Source organism: Patagioenas fasciata, chromosome 1, assembly GCF_037038585.1.
Source record: "Patagioenas fasciata isolate bPatFas1 chromosome 1, bPatFas1.hap1, whole genome shotgun sequence".
Classification (NCBI taxonomy): Eukaryota; Metazoa; Chordata; class Aves; order Columbiformes; family Columbidae; genus Patagioenas; species Patagioenas fasciata.
In genome coordinates this window covers 66,313,018-66,327,963 of record NC_092520.1, presented here as the reverse complement: position 1 = coordinate 66,327,963, position 14,946 = coordinate 66,313,018, and the positions used below count along the sequence as shown (strand labels likewise).

General features: G+C 41.1%; 1 protein-coding gene across 2 annotated transcripts in view; it reads left to right on the top strand.

Moving 5' to 3' along the window:
- LOC136097299 (pinopsin-like) overlaps positions 1-14,946 on the top strand; it is a 92,076-nt gene that overhangs the window by 62,762 nt on the left and 14,368 nt on the right. For both annotated transcript variants that reach the window (XM_071807893.1, XM_065829554.2), the window contains exon 4: positions 1,159-1,392. In XM_071807893.1, the coding sequence (XP_071663994.1) occupies positions 1,159-1,392 (234 nt within the window). The remainder of the gene's footprint in view (positions 1-1,158; positions 1,393-14,946) is intronic.

The window sequence follows — 14,946 nt, the reverse complement described above, 5'->3', positions numbered from 1 at the left end:
AATGTGCGTTCTGTGTAGGGAATTAAGCTTTTTCCTTACATTTATTAGCAATGTGCTCAGCAGCATGAGCAAGCACACTGGGAAAGCATTCAGTAGCTGTCTGCAGAAAAATGCATTCACACCAATGCTTAAAAATAAAAATTGGCTGTTATTTTAAAGTTTAACCTCCATCTTAGAGCTCTAGACTCCAAAAGGGCATGATGCTTCAGTCTAGAACAGTTCAAAGGAGCACGTTTTGAAGCACAGATTATAAATACTTCCACAGCAGAGCTGGGTTTGCCCACTGACTCTAAGTACTGGTAAAATCATGAGAGCAAGATGTGCTGCTGTACCACTACTTTGAAACAGATCATTAATTCTGTGCTTCCTGTTTAACCATTTCTACTCCGTTTCCCTCTAAAAACTATACAATAGTTGAACTATGTCAGTATTTAGCATGCTTTTTTAGAAGCACAAAAAACTGGTTTTGATGATTATCAGGAGTGAGGCCCTTTTATCAAAATGTTAAATTACCTGGAAGAAATAGTCTAGAAAGGATGAATCCTACTACTTAAAACTTCATAAAGTGTTGTTTGCAAGTCTTCGTCAGTGTCCCACGCCAAGTGCAATCATTGCCAACACCACACCAGACCATCTGAGGCTTTATCTAGCCAGGCCTTGAAAACATCCAAGGGCAGAGGTAATAAGCACAGTCCTAGCATTGCTCTGCTGTTTCCATACCCCCCCACAGAAAATGCTTCTGTTGGTTCACTTCTGCCTCATAGTGCTTCTCTATCTCAACCAAGTCCTGTGTACTTGAACACCCTGAGCGAAAATATTGTACAATTATACAAAATGCTATATCTGAAAAGTGACTGGAGATGACCTACCAGATATTAAGGACTAGATGTTACCTTTGTCACCTTTCTGCTCTTTCTTCAACATCCACTAGAACTGTGGTTTATGCTGACATGCAGCACGATGTCTACAGGGATTTCCCTAGTGCCTGGCGGAGACAGCGAAAGTCTTCCCATTGCATTTGCTCACTTTTGGGTTTGCGTTTGTTTTGCTTCTGGAACTACAATGTTGATTATCATTGCTGATCCAAGACCGGATCAATAAATCAATCAATCCAGCAGCTCATTCTCTTAAATTCTGTCTTCTTCCACTTTTTCCTAGGTTGGAAAAATCCACAAGAACGCTGCCCGCAAAAGAGAATACCGTGTGCTGTTCATGGTGATCACTACAGTTGTCTGTTATCTCGTGTGTTGGATTCCCTATGGAGTTATAGCACTACTTGCAACATTTGGTAAACCAGGTGTGGTGACTCCAGTTGCAAGCACCATACCTTCCATCCTAGCAAAAAGCAGCACTGTTTGCAATCCCATTATCTACATACTCATGAATAAGCAGGTAAGACATATATTATCTTTAAACTGTGTTTTCTTCAGGTCTGTCAGGCATTCTTGGTTGCTGTGACTATCAGTCCTATAGACACGTCTTTATGAGAAGGACATTCAAGGCTTGTCCAAATGATATTAGAGGAGTCTTGAGGTGGAGATGTTTGCAATCAACATGGTATTGCTAGATAGGAAGAACAGATAAAAGAATGCTTACTGAAATTGCTTGTGTTCTTCTGAGAGAACACTGGGTGTTAATTTGTATCCTGCAGAGTTCGTTGCCAAAGGTATTTGCACCTATTTACAAGAAGAATACTCAAACATTTTGGAGGGGGATGCAGGGGGAGAGAATAGAGGGACATGAAGAGGAAGGGGTTTTATGACCTTGAAAACAGTATGAAGGAGGAAATAATTTGCAAATACCATTTTCATGACAGATCCTCTTGAAAACAAATTGCCATTGCAATTATAGTTTCTGTGGGCTTCTTCATAGTTCCTGTCAATTTTCCAGTTTAGCTACATGCCAAAACAGATAATGAATTTTGTCTCATGAGGACCAAGGCTAATTCTAACTCTTCTAAAATGCCTAGATCCATTTCAAGTACTTTGTTCCTGTAAATGGCATTTTCAGTACACAAAAGTGCACTGCATAATGGGTCTGTGTTGAGAACTCTGACTATAAGGTTTGATAATGGCAGATCTGGAAGTTTTAAGTGGTTTACAGTAAAAAATTTGTAAAATATGCATAGTTTATGAAAACGCCTTATCTTTTTATTACATTACATGTAATAAACTGGTTGTTCTCGATTTCTTTTCTTCGTTACATTCATTACACTACTATAAAGCCAATAAACCCCCTTTATCTTTTCTTCCTCAGTGTATGCTGGAGCCTATCCTTAGTATTAATCAACAGCAGCATTCCTTTGTTATGGAGCCTAGACCAAAGTTGAACATAACTGCCAAATACATTCTAATTTTGCCACAGGCTGAGATCATTCTTGGACTGGTTCATCTAACCTAAAGTTCTTAAACAAGGAATGAATCTACTCCTGGAGTCTGAGGGAAAAGTCTCAAGCAAGCTGTGAAACCTCCCTGAAATCTGAAGGAAAAAGTACTCTTGCCTTCCCCAAGGCCAGGACTTCATTTCCAAAGTCTATTCTGAGCTGACATGGAAAAAGATAGAGAGCTCTATTTCAAAAGTGTTAATGCTGAAGTGAAAGAGTAACTTTTCCTCCTTCTCTTTACCATTTACAATTCTTATGGAAACTTCTTGACAGTAGCATCTGTCTTGCTTCTTCATTCTCTGAGCACATTCACTGAGGTCCTTGACTTCCACAAGATCATCCGACCATGCTGTGATCACTCGATCAGGCTATAACAGTGATCTCAAGTACTTTTTGACATTGTCTTTACACAGGTGGCACATCCCAAATAGGAAGAGTATGGAAGCTGGGGGAAAGATACAGGTCCTAAAATACATGAACTCAATACAGAGCCTTGGGTGCCTGCGTATGTCTTGAGAGCAGAATCACATGCACAATTACCTTTGTTGACAACCTGGCATCCACAAATACAGACACAATTAAGGCTGTTTTTATATTCTCAAAGTGCTCCAAGCAGTTTTTGGGAACAGTGTATTCTGCAGCATCAAAGACTTATGAGCCATTCATGCTGCTGTGCAGAGGCAAAAAGCAAAGGCTCACTGTTGAGAAAAGGTTGATTAGCAAAAATAAAACCAGGGTGCTTGCACATCATAGGAATGTAGCTAGCTGTCTAAAATCACTCCTTCCTTGCAGTGGCTGTCTCTTTCAACTATAAAGAAAATTCTTCTGAATGCTTCTCAGTGAGGGGTTTACTTTTGATCCACTTTATCATGTCTTATAAGGAAGGATCAGTGTAGGATGATGTGTCTACAAGAGGAAGATTCTCTTAGGACAGTTTTGAGGCAGCTTCTTAGCAACAGGAACTGAAAACGCTTTTGCAACAATTCAGGAGTACCAGGGCAGGGAATTGGAAACAGTTTCTTAAATGTGCTTCTTTCATCTCCAATTATATGCAAGACCAATGTATTAGATTTCTCTCTTTGAAAACTAAGAATATTTCATTTATTTCCCACTGCCTACTGTTCCACAGCCTCCACCATTTAACAAAAAAATGCAAGGAGGCAAAGTTGAATCAGTCTTGGAGGGTGGATCGTTAGTTGCCAGCTGGTAGTTTTTCCATGGGTTGGCTTTTTTCCATAGTTAACTTTCTTATTGTTGCAGAGATCAAGACAAAAAACACTCCTGAAAAGAAGCTCGGTCAAATTTGGGGTAAATACTTTTCACTGTAATGTAACCAAAATGATAGCTAGGGCCTAGCATTAATCCACAGCTCTCATCTGCTGTGCCACTGTGTATTAGCAGTAGAAAAAACCAAACCAAATCAACAAACACCCTCCCCCTCCCCGCCACACACACAAAAAACAACTTTCATCTTACACTGAAGAATAAGCCTCACTCAAAAAGGGTGAAATACACCCCTCCATCCGTTCCCCTTCCTTTCAGAACAAGAACAATAGTAACACCCTCATCTGATGCATCACCAGTGTTCACAGCACCTCAGCTGTTCTGTAGTTGTTCTGATTCTTTTTTGCAAATTTAACAACTCATGAAAAGCTGTCTGCTTCCCAACACTCAGCTTTTCTGGGTTTTGTGCTTAGTTGAGAACTGTCACAGGAGGCTGGTGCCTCCCAGAACGAAATTATCTGCCCTGCATTTTTCACAGTCCTGTCTTTTTCAGTGCAATATGCTACAATAGGCTACTTCCTCCTATATTTTAAAAATATGCTAAGAACACATGGTTTAATTTTTAGTTCTCTGTGCATAAGCTAAGCTTTTTGCTTTGGGAGATGCCCTGAATATTGCAAAAAGGCATTGGTTGACTGCAGTTGTGGTGTCAGCTTCCAGCTATCATAAATCAATGTGGAATATCATGGAACCATCAGCATCTGAGTCAGCCTTAAAACTCATCCTGCAGAGTACACATTTAAATTAACTCTCAAGGAAGCCCTGAATCACTTTCATGGTCCAGAAACCCCAGAGAAAAAGTTTTGGCTTGACTGTTGCCTTCTGCACTGACCTGGGGTAATAAAATGCTGGGGAAAATGGTGAATTTCTCCACGGTTGCAGGGACTCTCTCAGGCAGGACAGCATGGAGCACCACCACTCTCCTCCTTCCTCCACTCTCCTCCAGGAGCAGAGAAATGCACTGTTTAAGCTGGACTCTTGCTGGTTGATAACATCATGCCAGGCAGATATGAAATTTCATTGATGAAGCTGTAAAGTGCTAAACTGCCTGAGACTTAAGTGATGTTTGAGGGGAGGCTGAAGGAGACAATAGAGAAGGATACTCTGTTTTCCCTGTTCTCTCGCTCATCACTATGGATGGCTTTTCTGCCACTTGGCAACATCCTGCCATTAGTTGCTGGAACAAACTGGGCAAGGTCAGCTTCCAGTGCATCTGTCCCTTTTTTGGTTTACAGTTAATGTAGTTATGCAGAGTTTCAGTTTCATCTTCTTTACCTCTTTTAGTGTCTTTTATTCCCATCACAGCTTCCTGTCAAGTTCACATTGTCTCTCTTCAAACTTCTACCCATGCAGCCCCCCAAACAGGTTTTTAATGACAGCTTCAGTTATAATACCTTCCTTTCACTGTAGTGGTGCTAACAGAAACCTGCTTTTTCACAAATTATATGCAAGCAGATATTAAGCATTCACGTGATAGATGGGGAGCTTGCTCGTAGCCATGAACTTGTTGTTGCAGAGATGATCACTGGTATCATACTTGGCAGCCCATGACCTTGACGGCTGTACTCTTTGCTGGGTAAAGAACTGGCTGGATGGCTGGGTCCAAAGAGTTGTGGTGAACCGAGCCAAATCCACTTGGCAGCCAGTCACGAGTTGTGTTCCCTAGGAATCAGGAGTGCACCCTTAGGAAGTTTGCAGATGACACCAAATTAGGTGGAAGTTTTGAACAGCTGGAGGGTAGGAAGGCCATATAGAGGGATCTGGACCCATTGGATCATTGGGCTGAGGTCAGTTGTAGGAGGTTTAACAAGGCTGAGTGCTGGATCCTGCACTTGGGTCACAACCACCCCAGGCAGTGCTGCAGGCTCAGGGAAGAGTGGCTGGAAAACTGCCTGGTGGAAAAGGACCTGGCGGTGCTGATTGACAAGTGGCTGAACATGAGCCAGCAGTGTGCCCGTATGGCCAAGAAGGAAGACAGCATCCTGGCTTGTAACAGGAATAGTGTGACCAGCAGGACTAGAGAAGCGATTGTGTCACTGCACTCAGTCCTGGTGAGGCCATACCTTGAATACTGTGTTCAGTTTTGGGCCCCTCATCATAAGAAGGACATTGAGGTACTAGAGAGAATGCGGAGAAGCTGATGAGAGGCCTGGAGCACAAGTCTGATGAGGAGCAGCTGAGGGAACTGGGGCTGTTTAGCCTGGAGAAAAGGAGGCTGAGGGGAGACCTTATCACTGTCTACCACCACCTGAAAGGAGGTTGTAGCATGGAGGGGGTTCTCTCAAGTAGCAAGTGATAGGACAAGAGAAAATGGCCTCAGGTTGTGCCAGGGGAGGTTTATATTGGATATTAGGAAAAATTTCTTCCTAGAAAGGGTTGTCAGGCATTGGAACAGGCTGCCCAGGAAAATGGTGTTTAAAATGTGTATAGACAAGGTTCTTAGGGATGTGGTTTAGGGCTAGAGTTAGGTTAGGTTATGGTTGGACTTGATGATTCTGAGGGTCTCTTCCAACCAAAATGATTCTATGATTCTTTGTTGGTTTTGTGTGTTTCATGGAAAGGCACAGGGACCCAGACACAAGGGACCTTTCTGGTTGTTGTAACTGTACTTGAGGACATATTGCACTGAGAACCAGGGGTCATTAGCTGTATAACATAATGATGTGGCAGATTTTGAGGTTAATCTTATCTTATGTATCAGAAGCTAATTTTTAATTGATACAGAAGTCATGATATGAATGATAAGGCCTTGAGAGGGTATAGGTATGGATGAGACACAGTGCTACTGCATGAATCTGCATGTGCCAGTTCACATAACTTCAAGTTAGCACTCAGAGAAAGCAGGAATTTGCTGCATTCCTACTGACAGCTAAATTTAGGTCAAATTAAACCCGTATCACTCAAAGATGTACAGAACCAATTACTTGGAAGCCATTGACTGGATTATAAGTCACAACCTTTGTTGATATAAAATAGCCTTGCTCCACTGCAGCTCATGGGCTTCCAACTAGTTACTTCCATACATTTAGTCACTCAGGTAGTATATCCCTGGACTCCTGAAACTCAGACTAGCATATCTAATACTGCATATTCCAATAAGGAAAAAGGCCCACCTAATCTCTGTGATCAACAATGTGTTATTTTTGGTGTCAGAAAGTGTCTCTAAGCAAAAGTAAGGAGGGAGAGTGTGAGGAAAGGGATGTATTAGATGTGAGTGCAGGTCCCTGATTAGCAGTTTGATTTCTACTCTGTCTTCTTGCATTGAAATAATTACATTCATAAAAATAGAGGCTGAACCTGTCATCTTCCCCAAGGACTTGGAAGAGTGATGCTGAAAAGAATATACACACTTATTTGAAAATAATTAATACTGTGAGCTTTCTGAATGAAGAAACCAAGCCAGCTGCAGAGACTTCTGTGTTTGATTTTTGTTGCTGTTGTTTTTCTGCTGGACAATGAAATTCCAATAATAATAATAATGCACTTAAGAGTCTTCCCCAATGAGATCAGGACACAGTGTGTACAACCGTTCTCCTCATGAGTGAGCAATTCCTCAGTCACACTGCCCTGTTGCTGCAGTGGGGCTGCTCACACACTGAATTGTCTTCAGGTTTATCTTCATTGTTCATGCACAAGTTAAAACAACCACCTGGGCCCAAGCTGAGAGCCTCCACAGAGAGTCTGCGAAGAGGCAGGGGAACAGGGTTGGAGTCTGATGTGCAATAAGCAAGAGTTAACCCAGCGGGGATGTGGAGTTTCCCCAGCAGGTTAGAACTGTGAGCAAAAGGAAAGATGTTCTCATATTATTTTACTGCATTAGGATGAACGATAGCACAACATCCAGAGAAGTGGTGCTGGCTCAGATCCCAAGACAGACACCTCCTAGCAACACTCTGGCTGTGGTGGTCCCTGGGAAGCTCTACCACCACCACCACAACCCCTTAGCAAATGGGTCGCTACCCACCCAGGCCCATCTTTCAGGGCCTTCATGTAGCTTCCCTGCTACCAGACCAGGAACAAAGAGTCTGCCTTTCTTTCACCATAATCTCTCTGCACCTTACATACACAGTTTTCTAGCAACCCTTTTCAGTCCTTCTTGATCTTACCTAGTACACAGAACATGGACAAATGCATGCACACTTTTGGAAACAGAACTACACATTATACACATAAAAAGACAGTAATAACAATAACTTTAACACTTCCCAACTGGCTGTATAACAGATGTATTTTCACAGTCAATTTTTGTGTGGTGTTGTGAAGTTTTCAGTATTTCCAATGAAAGATAATGTTTCATTTTTAAAGCTGCAGGAATGTGTGGATAAATTAATGCCTTTTTTTTTTTTTAGCTGCTCATTTTATCACTTGGAAACCCAAGGTATTTCAGCTGCATGAGAAGACAGAACTACAGATCCAGAGAGATAGTGTATGATGCAGGGACAATTGTGTCAGTCCTCATTTTATGCTCTAATTGGAACACACCTATTTAGTCCTGAAAAGAGACACCATTTGTTTAGTTCACGGCATTCTAGGGGTTCCTGGGCTTTCCATAAGAGCTATTATCGTAAGTCATTATAATTTTTCGTTATAAATTAATGTACATGTTAATACTTATGACCTGTTTTTTCATCTCTTCACTGGTAGCTGGGCTGTCTGTGAGTAAATAATAGTCAACATAAAGAAGTGAAGCTACATTACCTTCTCAGTCATCTGGAAATGGTGAGATTTTTTTTGTCCAAATAGAATTGCACACCAGAGCTCTTAAGCTGACAATGGGCAAAGTCAAAATGATCTCTTAATGCAGAAAGTCTATACTAAGTACAATACTATAGTACAGTTGAGAAGTGTTTTGACTTTTTTTCTCTCCCAACATGCAGTGTTATGACTTTTTAGAGTTGAGGGGCAAAGAGAAGAAAGGTCTCAAGGGCACCTTTGCTGCTGTCATAAGGTATAACTGCATTTCACATAGTGAGTTCAAAATTGCTTTAGGAATTTCTCTCACAGCTTATGACAAAACAGTCAGTTCAAGCAAATAACCTGTGCATTTATCCAGAGTCCCAAGCAGCCCCAGCCAGCCTTCATGCTGCCACAGGCTACATCCTTGGTATAACCCAGCTGAGTATGTTGACATGAGCTTAGCCTTCTCCTGCCTACTGTGTGGATGCTCTCTGGAAGCTGGACTGGCTTCAGCATCACAGAAGGGTTTAGGACTTGCTTCTTTAGATCCAGGGCAAAAGCACGAAGTGGGCAGCCAGGGCATCTCCCATGCATGCAAAATAGTAAATAAAATTGGAAATTAATACACATAAATGAACAAAAACACAGGATAAGTACATATGTTTTGAAGTATACAATAACTTGCAACTTATGGCTAGGGAATGCAATGAGGAAATGACATCCAGTTAAAATATCTTCTTTTCTGGATGATACGAAAAGTGAAGGGCATCAATATCTCTTTATATATGATTTTAAACAACAGCTAATATGTTGATGTTTCTTCCTATATTACTCTTTTCAAAAAACTGGAAAAACATGAGGGTTCACAGAAGTGGGAAGAGACCTCCATATTAGACAAAGGAAATGAATCGGTTAGAACACCTAAGGAAAAATGCAATAAGTAGGGTTTGTAGCAAAGAAAATGGGATCATTTTGTAGTGTATATCCACCCTGAAAAAGAAAACAGGCATTTCTGAAACAAGAAGAAAAGAGCAGACTCCAAAGAGAGTGAAGCTGAGGTCAAATTTGAAATGACAAGTAGTGCAGAAAGAGAAAGGAAGGATCCCTGAAGGGTCCATACTGGGACCAATACTATTTCATATCTTCATCAAAGACACAGGGGGACTGAGTGCATCCTCAGATGACACCAAACAAGTATGCCATAGAGATGCCTGAGGCAAGGGATGCCATTCAGAGGGGCTTTGGCAGGCTTGAGAGATGGGCCTGTGTGAACCTTATCAAGATGAACAAAGCCAAGTGTAAGGTCCTGCATCTGGTTTGGGGCAATAACCAGTACCAATATAGAATGGGGAATTAATGAACTCAGGGCAGCCCTGCAGAGGACTTGGGAGTACTGGTGGAGGAAAAATTGGACATGAGACAGTAACGTGTGCTTGCAGTCCAGAAGGCAAATCATATCTTGGGCTACATCAACAGGAGCACAGTCAGCAGGTGGAGTGACATGACTCTCCCCTTCTACTCCATTCTCATGAGGCCCCACCTGGAGTCCTGCGTCTAGCTCTGGGCCCCCAGTACAAGAAAAACATCGACCTGTTGGAGAGGGTCCAGAGAGTATCACAAAAATGGTCAGAGCGCTAGAAGCCTTCTCTGCTGAAAAAAGGTTGAGAGAATTGGGGTTGTTCAGCCTGGAGAAGGCTCTGGGGAGACCTTGTTGCAGCTTTTCAGTGTTTAAAGGGGGCTTATGAGAAAGATAGAGACTTTTGCCAGGGCCTGTAGTGACAGGACAAGGGGCAATGGTTTTAAACTGAAAGAAGGTAGATTTATACTGAATGTAAGGAAGAATTTTTTTTACAGTGAGGGTAGTGAGACACTGGAACATGTTGCGCAGAGAAGTTGTGGATGCCTTATAGTTGGAATTGTTTATGCTAGGTTAGATGGGGCTCTGAGCAACCTGGTCTGCTGGAAGATGTCCCTGACCATGTCAGGGGGATCAGACTAGGTGATTTTTAAAGATCCCTTCCAAACCAAACCATTCTATCATTCTGTGTTATAGAAAGTAATCTTCTAATATAACACAGTATTTTTGGTCTTTCTTGTCTCTTCCATATATTCTGTAAACCTGTGTGACTGACCTGTTTCTTCAGAGGTTTAAGTGATCAGTGTCATTTAGAATAAGCCCCCAGGCATGAAACATTTTGTTCTATTTGGATGAGTCAAATTTTGAAACAAAAATATAGTTGAATTTCAACTTAAAAGGTCACACCCACCATAGTGCATTTTCATTAAGATTAGCTTAGAAAAGAGGGACCACTGCCTTAACTGTTTCCTGACAACCTTGCAGGTGATGCTGATCAATAGAAAGGGTCATAGTCACAGTGACCCTAGCAGAGACAGGGAAATAAGAGTTAAATCCAGTGACTGAATGACAGGAGATTAACATTGCTACCAGTTTGAAGGCTAGCAGGGAAATTTCTGTAGGAAAAGAACTGATGTCTAAAACAATTACCACTATCCAAAAGGCAATAAACCAACAAACTGTTTAAGGATTAAAAGAATTTGTAGAGTTACAGATTTCAACTTTTCTCCAGGATAGGGAAAACAGCTTTAGTCAAATTGTCTGCACTTGAGTATTGTGATCAGCTTATAGCTGTGCTGGGAACTTCAGGACGCCATTAACAATCAGCTATTTTTCATACACTTCCACCTGTAACATCAAATGTGCATGGTAGATAGAGAGAGAAATTGAAGTTTCCAGTATTCAGAGATTACTACAGAAGTGAGTGATGTGATACAGATACAACTAAAAAAAAAAAACATGTCAGGATTCTTACAAGTAAAGCCCCTTGGCATCCTGTTTGCTCTTGCACGTATACTCCAGCAGAAACTCAACCAAAGCAGTATTTCTTTGCGGTCTTCACATGTATATCTGTCCTTAAGGGAGAATCTAGGTGGTCAAGGGCTCAGTCAGTGCTAACAGATTAAACAGGATAAGGTATTAATGACTGTGTTGTTTCTCATTTGCCATTACTTCAGTGTGATCTAGAGGCTGAGTGAAAGCACGTGGTATTTTGCTGTCTTCTTCTGAACTGATTTCCAAGTTTGGTGTGGACAATTAAAGTCCTACAAAGGCATACAGGATCTACAGGTAGACTGAACCTGTGCTACTCTTCAAAATAGTGTTGCCAAGCCACACTGAACAGATATTACGGGACCTTCTGTTGAGTGATCTCAGCTGCAATGCCAGGTGAGGGATCAGAATGAATTTGAGCCCACACCCTGGTGTGGCTAAGGTCAAGCATTAACTTAGCCCCAGAATTCCCCATTTTAATTCTAATGCTTTTGGTTTTCTATAGTATGTCCACATTTTACAGGTGGGCCTCCAGCTATATATTTGCAATTTACCATTTCAAAGCTGAATGAAGGCATAGGTCAGCTGAAGAAACAAGAATCTCTAATGTAATGCAATGCAACAGAATATATAAACAAATAATTTAGTTGCTTTATGAGGACAATCAAATTCAACAGATGAAAAAGATCTGAAAAGGTATAATCCTTGAGGTAACAGAACTTCTCGTTTTCCTCTCCTGTTCAATCACTGAATAATCTCTAGTGATGCTTACATATAAAACCAAGCAACTGCTACCAAAACACAATAACAAATCAAACCACCCTCAGTACTTTCTGATTCTGTCTTGGGTAAAATCAACACCCAGTTGGCTGCAAGCCAAGATAATGATAAAAAACTGGAAAGACTTGGTTCCTATCCCTCATACCCACCACTTACGATGCTGCAGCTCTCATTGCCTGAGAAAAAAAAAGCAATGTGAGATCCCTAACAAGAGCCCTCATCAAGCATCAGGATGCATGCGTGGTAATTAAAAGGTTCTTCCAGCATTCTCATTTCAGAGCACTGCCACTGTGTTGTTCATAGGAACTGATGGAAAGGTCGTTTTGGATAACAGTGGTATGGGAATCTGGGTGAGGGGAGGGCTCCTAAGAACCTGTATTGTAGCCAGAGGCAGAATGAAAGATAGTGCTGAGGCAGATAAAATGTCCAAGAGCTGCCAACGTGTTGGTTTTTTGTGCGTGTGTGTGTGTGTGTGTGTGTTAGCAGAATGTAAGACAGTGACCCACCCTCAAGCAAAAAGACCCCGAATAATTCACAAGGAAAGATAGCCAATTGTATTGTATTACAAAAAAAAAAAAAACAACAACAAAAAAACCAAACCAAACCAAAACAAAACTTCATTAAAATAAGGCTTTGGATTTCCTTATGCAGTATTCTTGGTCCTAGCCTAAGTGAAACTCTGTAAGGAACATCTGCAAGAACTGTTTTCTCTAAACATGCATTATACACATAACCAAGGACAGGGAGTTTATAACCCACAGCAAAAAAAAAAGAGAACACATTAAGATCACATTTCTATAAGTGTTTATTAATGTACTTTAGTCATAGCAGAATTGGAGTGGGAATATATCAGCATAAACCCACTACAGTCAGCTGGAGTCCTTCTTTTAATCCTCATGGGCTGATCCAGTGTCCATGGATAAAGAAATGAAAATACAAGAAGAAACCAGGTAGTCAAAACAGCATTATTGACTATGACTGAATAAACACACACATTTTTCAAGTGTCAAAATACTCCTTGTTGTTATGCTTTGAACTTTCAGCAAAATCAGAGTTATTTCAAAATGATCTGGAATCACTCATCCCATATTACAGTAGTAATAGACCCTTCATTTCTCCTCATGAAGTAAAATGTTACTATTGGGACTGGTAAATTTGCTGCTGCCTCTGTCAGTCAGGATCCATCAATCACACTGCAAAACCCTAAAGAATTCTGACTTAATGAAACAGGAATAGGAAAATAGAGGCAGGATCCATTTTGCTGCTATTCACTGAAGTTCTTTGCCTGTTCTTGTTCCTTATATTGCTTTAGGAAACTCTTCCGAAGTCTCTTTTAGGTATGAGGAATTAACTTCACAGATGCTATCTCTTTTGTATACCGGATGGGTTTTGGTACCTCTATTTAAGGCCAGGGAAGAGCATGTGGAAGATAAACATGACAATTAGTCTTTTTTTTTTTTTTTTTTTCCTGCAGTGATAAACCCAATTAAAAACAGCAGTGCTGTCTTAAACCAACATGCATTGAAGACACAGTAGTGTTGTTAATATTGTGCTTTCATGTCCACAACCAGTCATGTTGAAATTCAACAGTCATGCTGGTTACAGTGAAGTATGAGTAAAGTCTGTGTTTCCTCTAACAAAATAACTGTCCTCCATTTATGATCCCTGCAGCTTTAATCTCTCACTTTGTTCACTTGAGAGAGCATATTACATGAGGACTTACCTAATAAGAGGACTTTTAACTGATCAAGGATTATCTGATTAGTATGCTCTATCCATGAAAATAAGGTAATATTTCTCAGACACTAGTATGTGATTTTTTGCTTCTGCCTTCCCTGCTTTTCTACCATGAAACAACTTTGTCAGTATTATCTTGGTAGCAGCTTGTTGGTTTGTTTTCTTCTCATCTTTACTGTTCTTGGGATGCTCCACCTGCTTATTAAAATGCATAATTACCTGATAGCTACATTCAGCCCCATGCATTTGTAAAGTCTAAATTAGGTCCACCAGATATCTTATAATTTCCTTTGTATAGAAGAAAACAATCACAGAAAGTAACTGAGAAACAACCTGACGACTCCAGAGAGGAGTATTACTATGGAAGAAAAATAGTGTTGCTTGATCCAGCAGGAAGTTTCAGTAAATCCTCCAGTCCTCTTTTCTGAAAAAAAGCAATCTAAGAAATAGGCTCGAAGGAGAACTTTCCCCACCTTTCCTGCCTGGTCATCCACCTGTACATTTGTCCTCCTTGTGTTCAGGATATAGGACATTATATGAGCCTCCTGGCTCAAATGCCTCATAGGCAGCAAGGCTGGGCCTATAGGCAGATAGACCTCAGGCACTTTTAAGTTGCACAAGAGACACATCTCATGTTTCTTGCCTTAACTTGCCAAAAATTCCTCCTACTGTCCTTGTCTTAATCCAGGGTGTAGATACTGTGCATCGGGAATGCCATCCAGTCTACAAAACATCAGACAACTCACAAGTCATGAACTCTAAGTTTCTGGAGGCATTTTCATGTTGTGTTTCCTTGAACTGCTGTAAGAACTATGAAACCATGCTTAAAATTAAAAAACCAAAAAGTACAAACAAAACCACCACTACAAAACTACAAAGCCTAGTTTTAGAGAAAACAATCCAGAAACCCCCAAACCTCTTCCATTTTCCCCTAGGACCTCACCTGCACAGGAGACATACCTGCTGCACATGGCAGTAACACTGCAGGATGTAGCCAGCGGCCCACATACATCAGCGCTCCAGAACTGAGGGCAGAAAAGAAGAACAGTTTAGAAGGTGGGCCAGCAAGATATTTTAATCAAGTAGTTCAGTCGCAGTCAGATGACTGTTTTGGAGAAAAGCAATTAACAGCAGCTGACACAGCCTCGAGTCAGCACTGGTAGCAATTTTCCCCTCTGGCTGCTCCCATAAAATCAAGGCAGCTGTGATATCTATTGCCTGCCCTTCTGAACCCCTC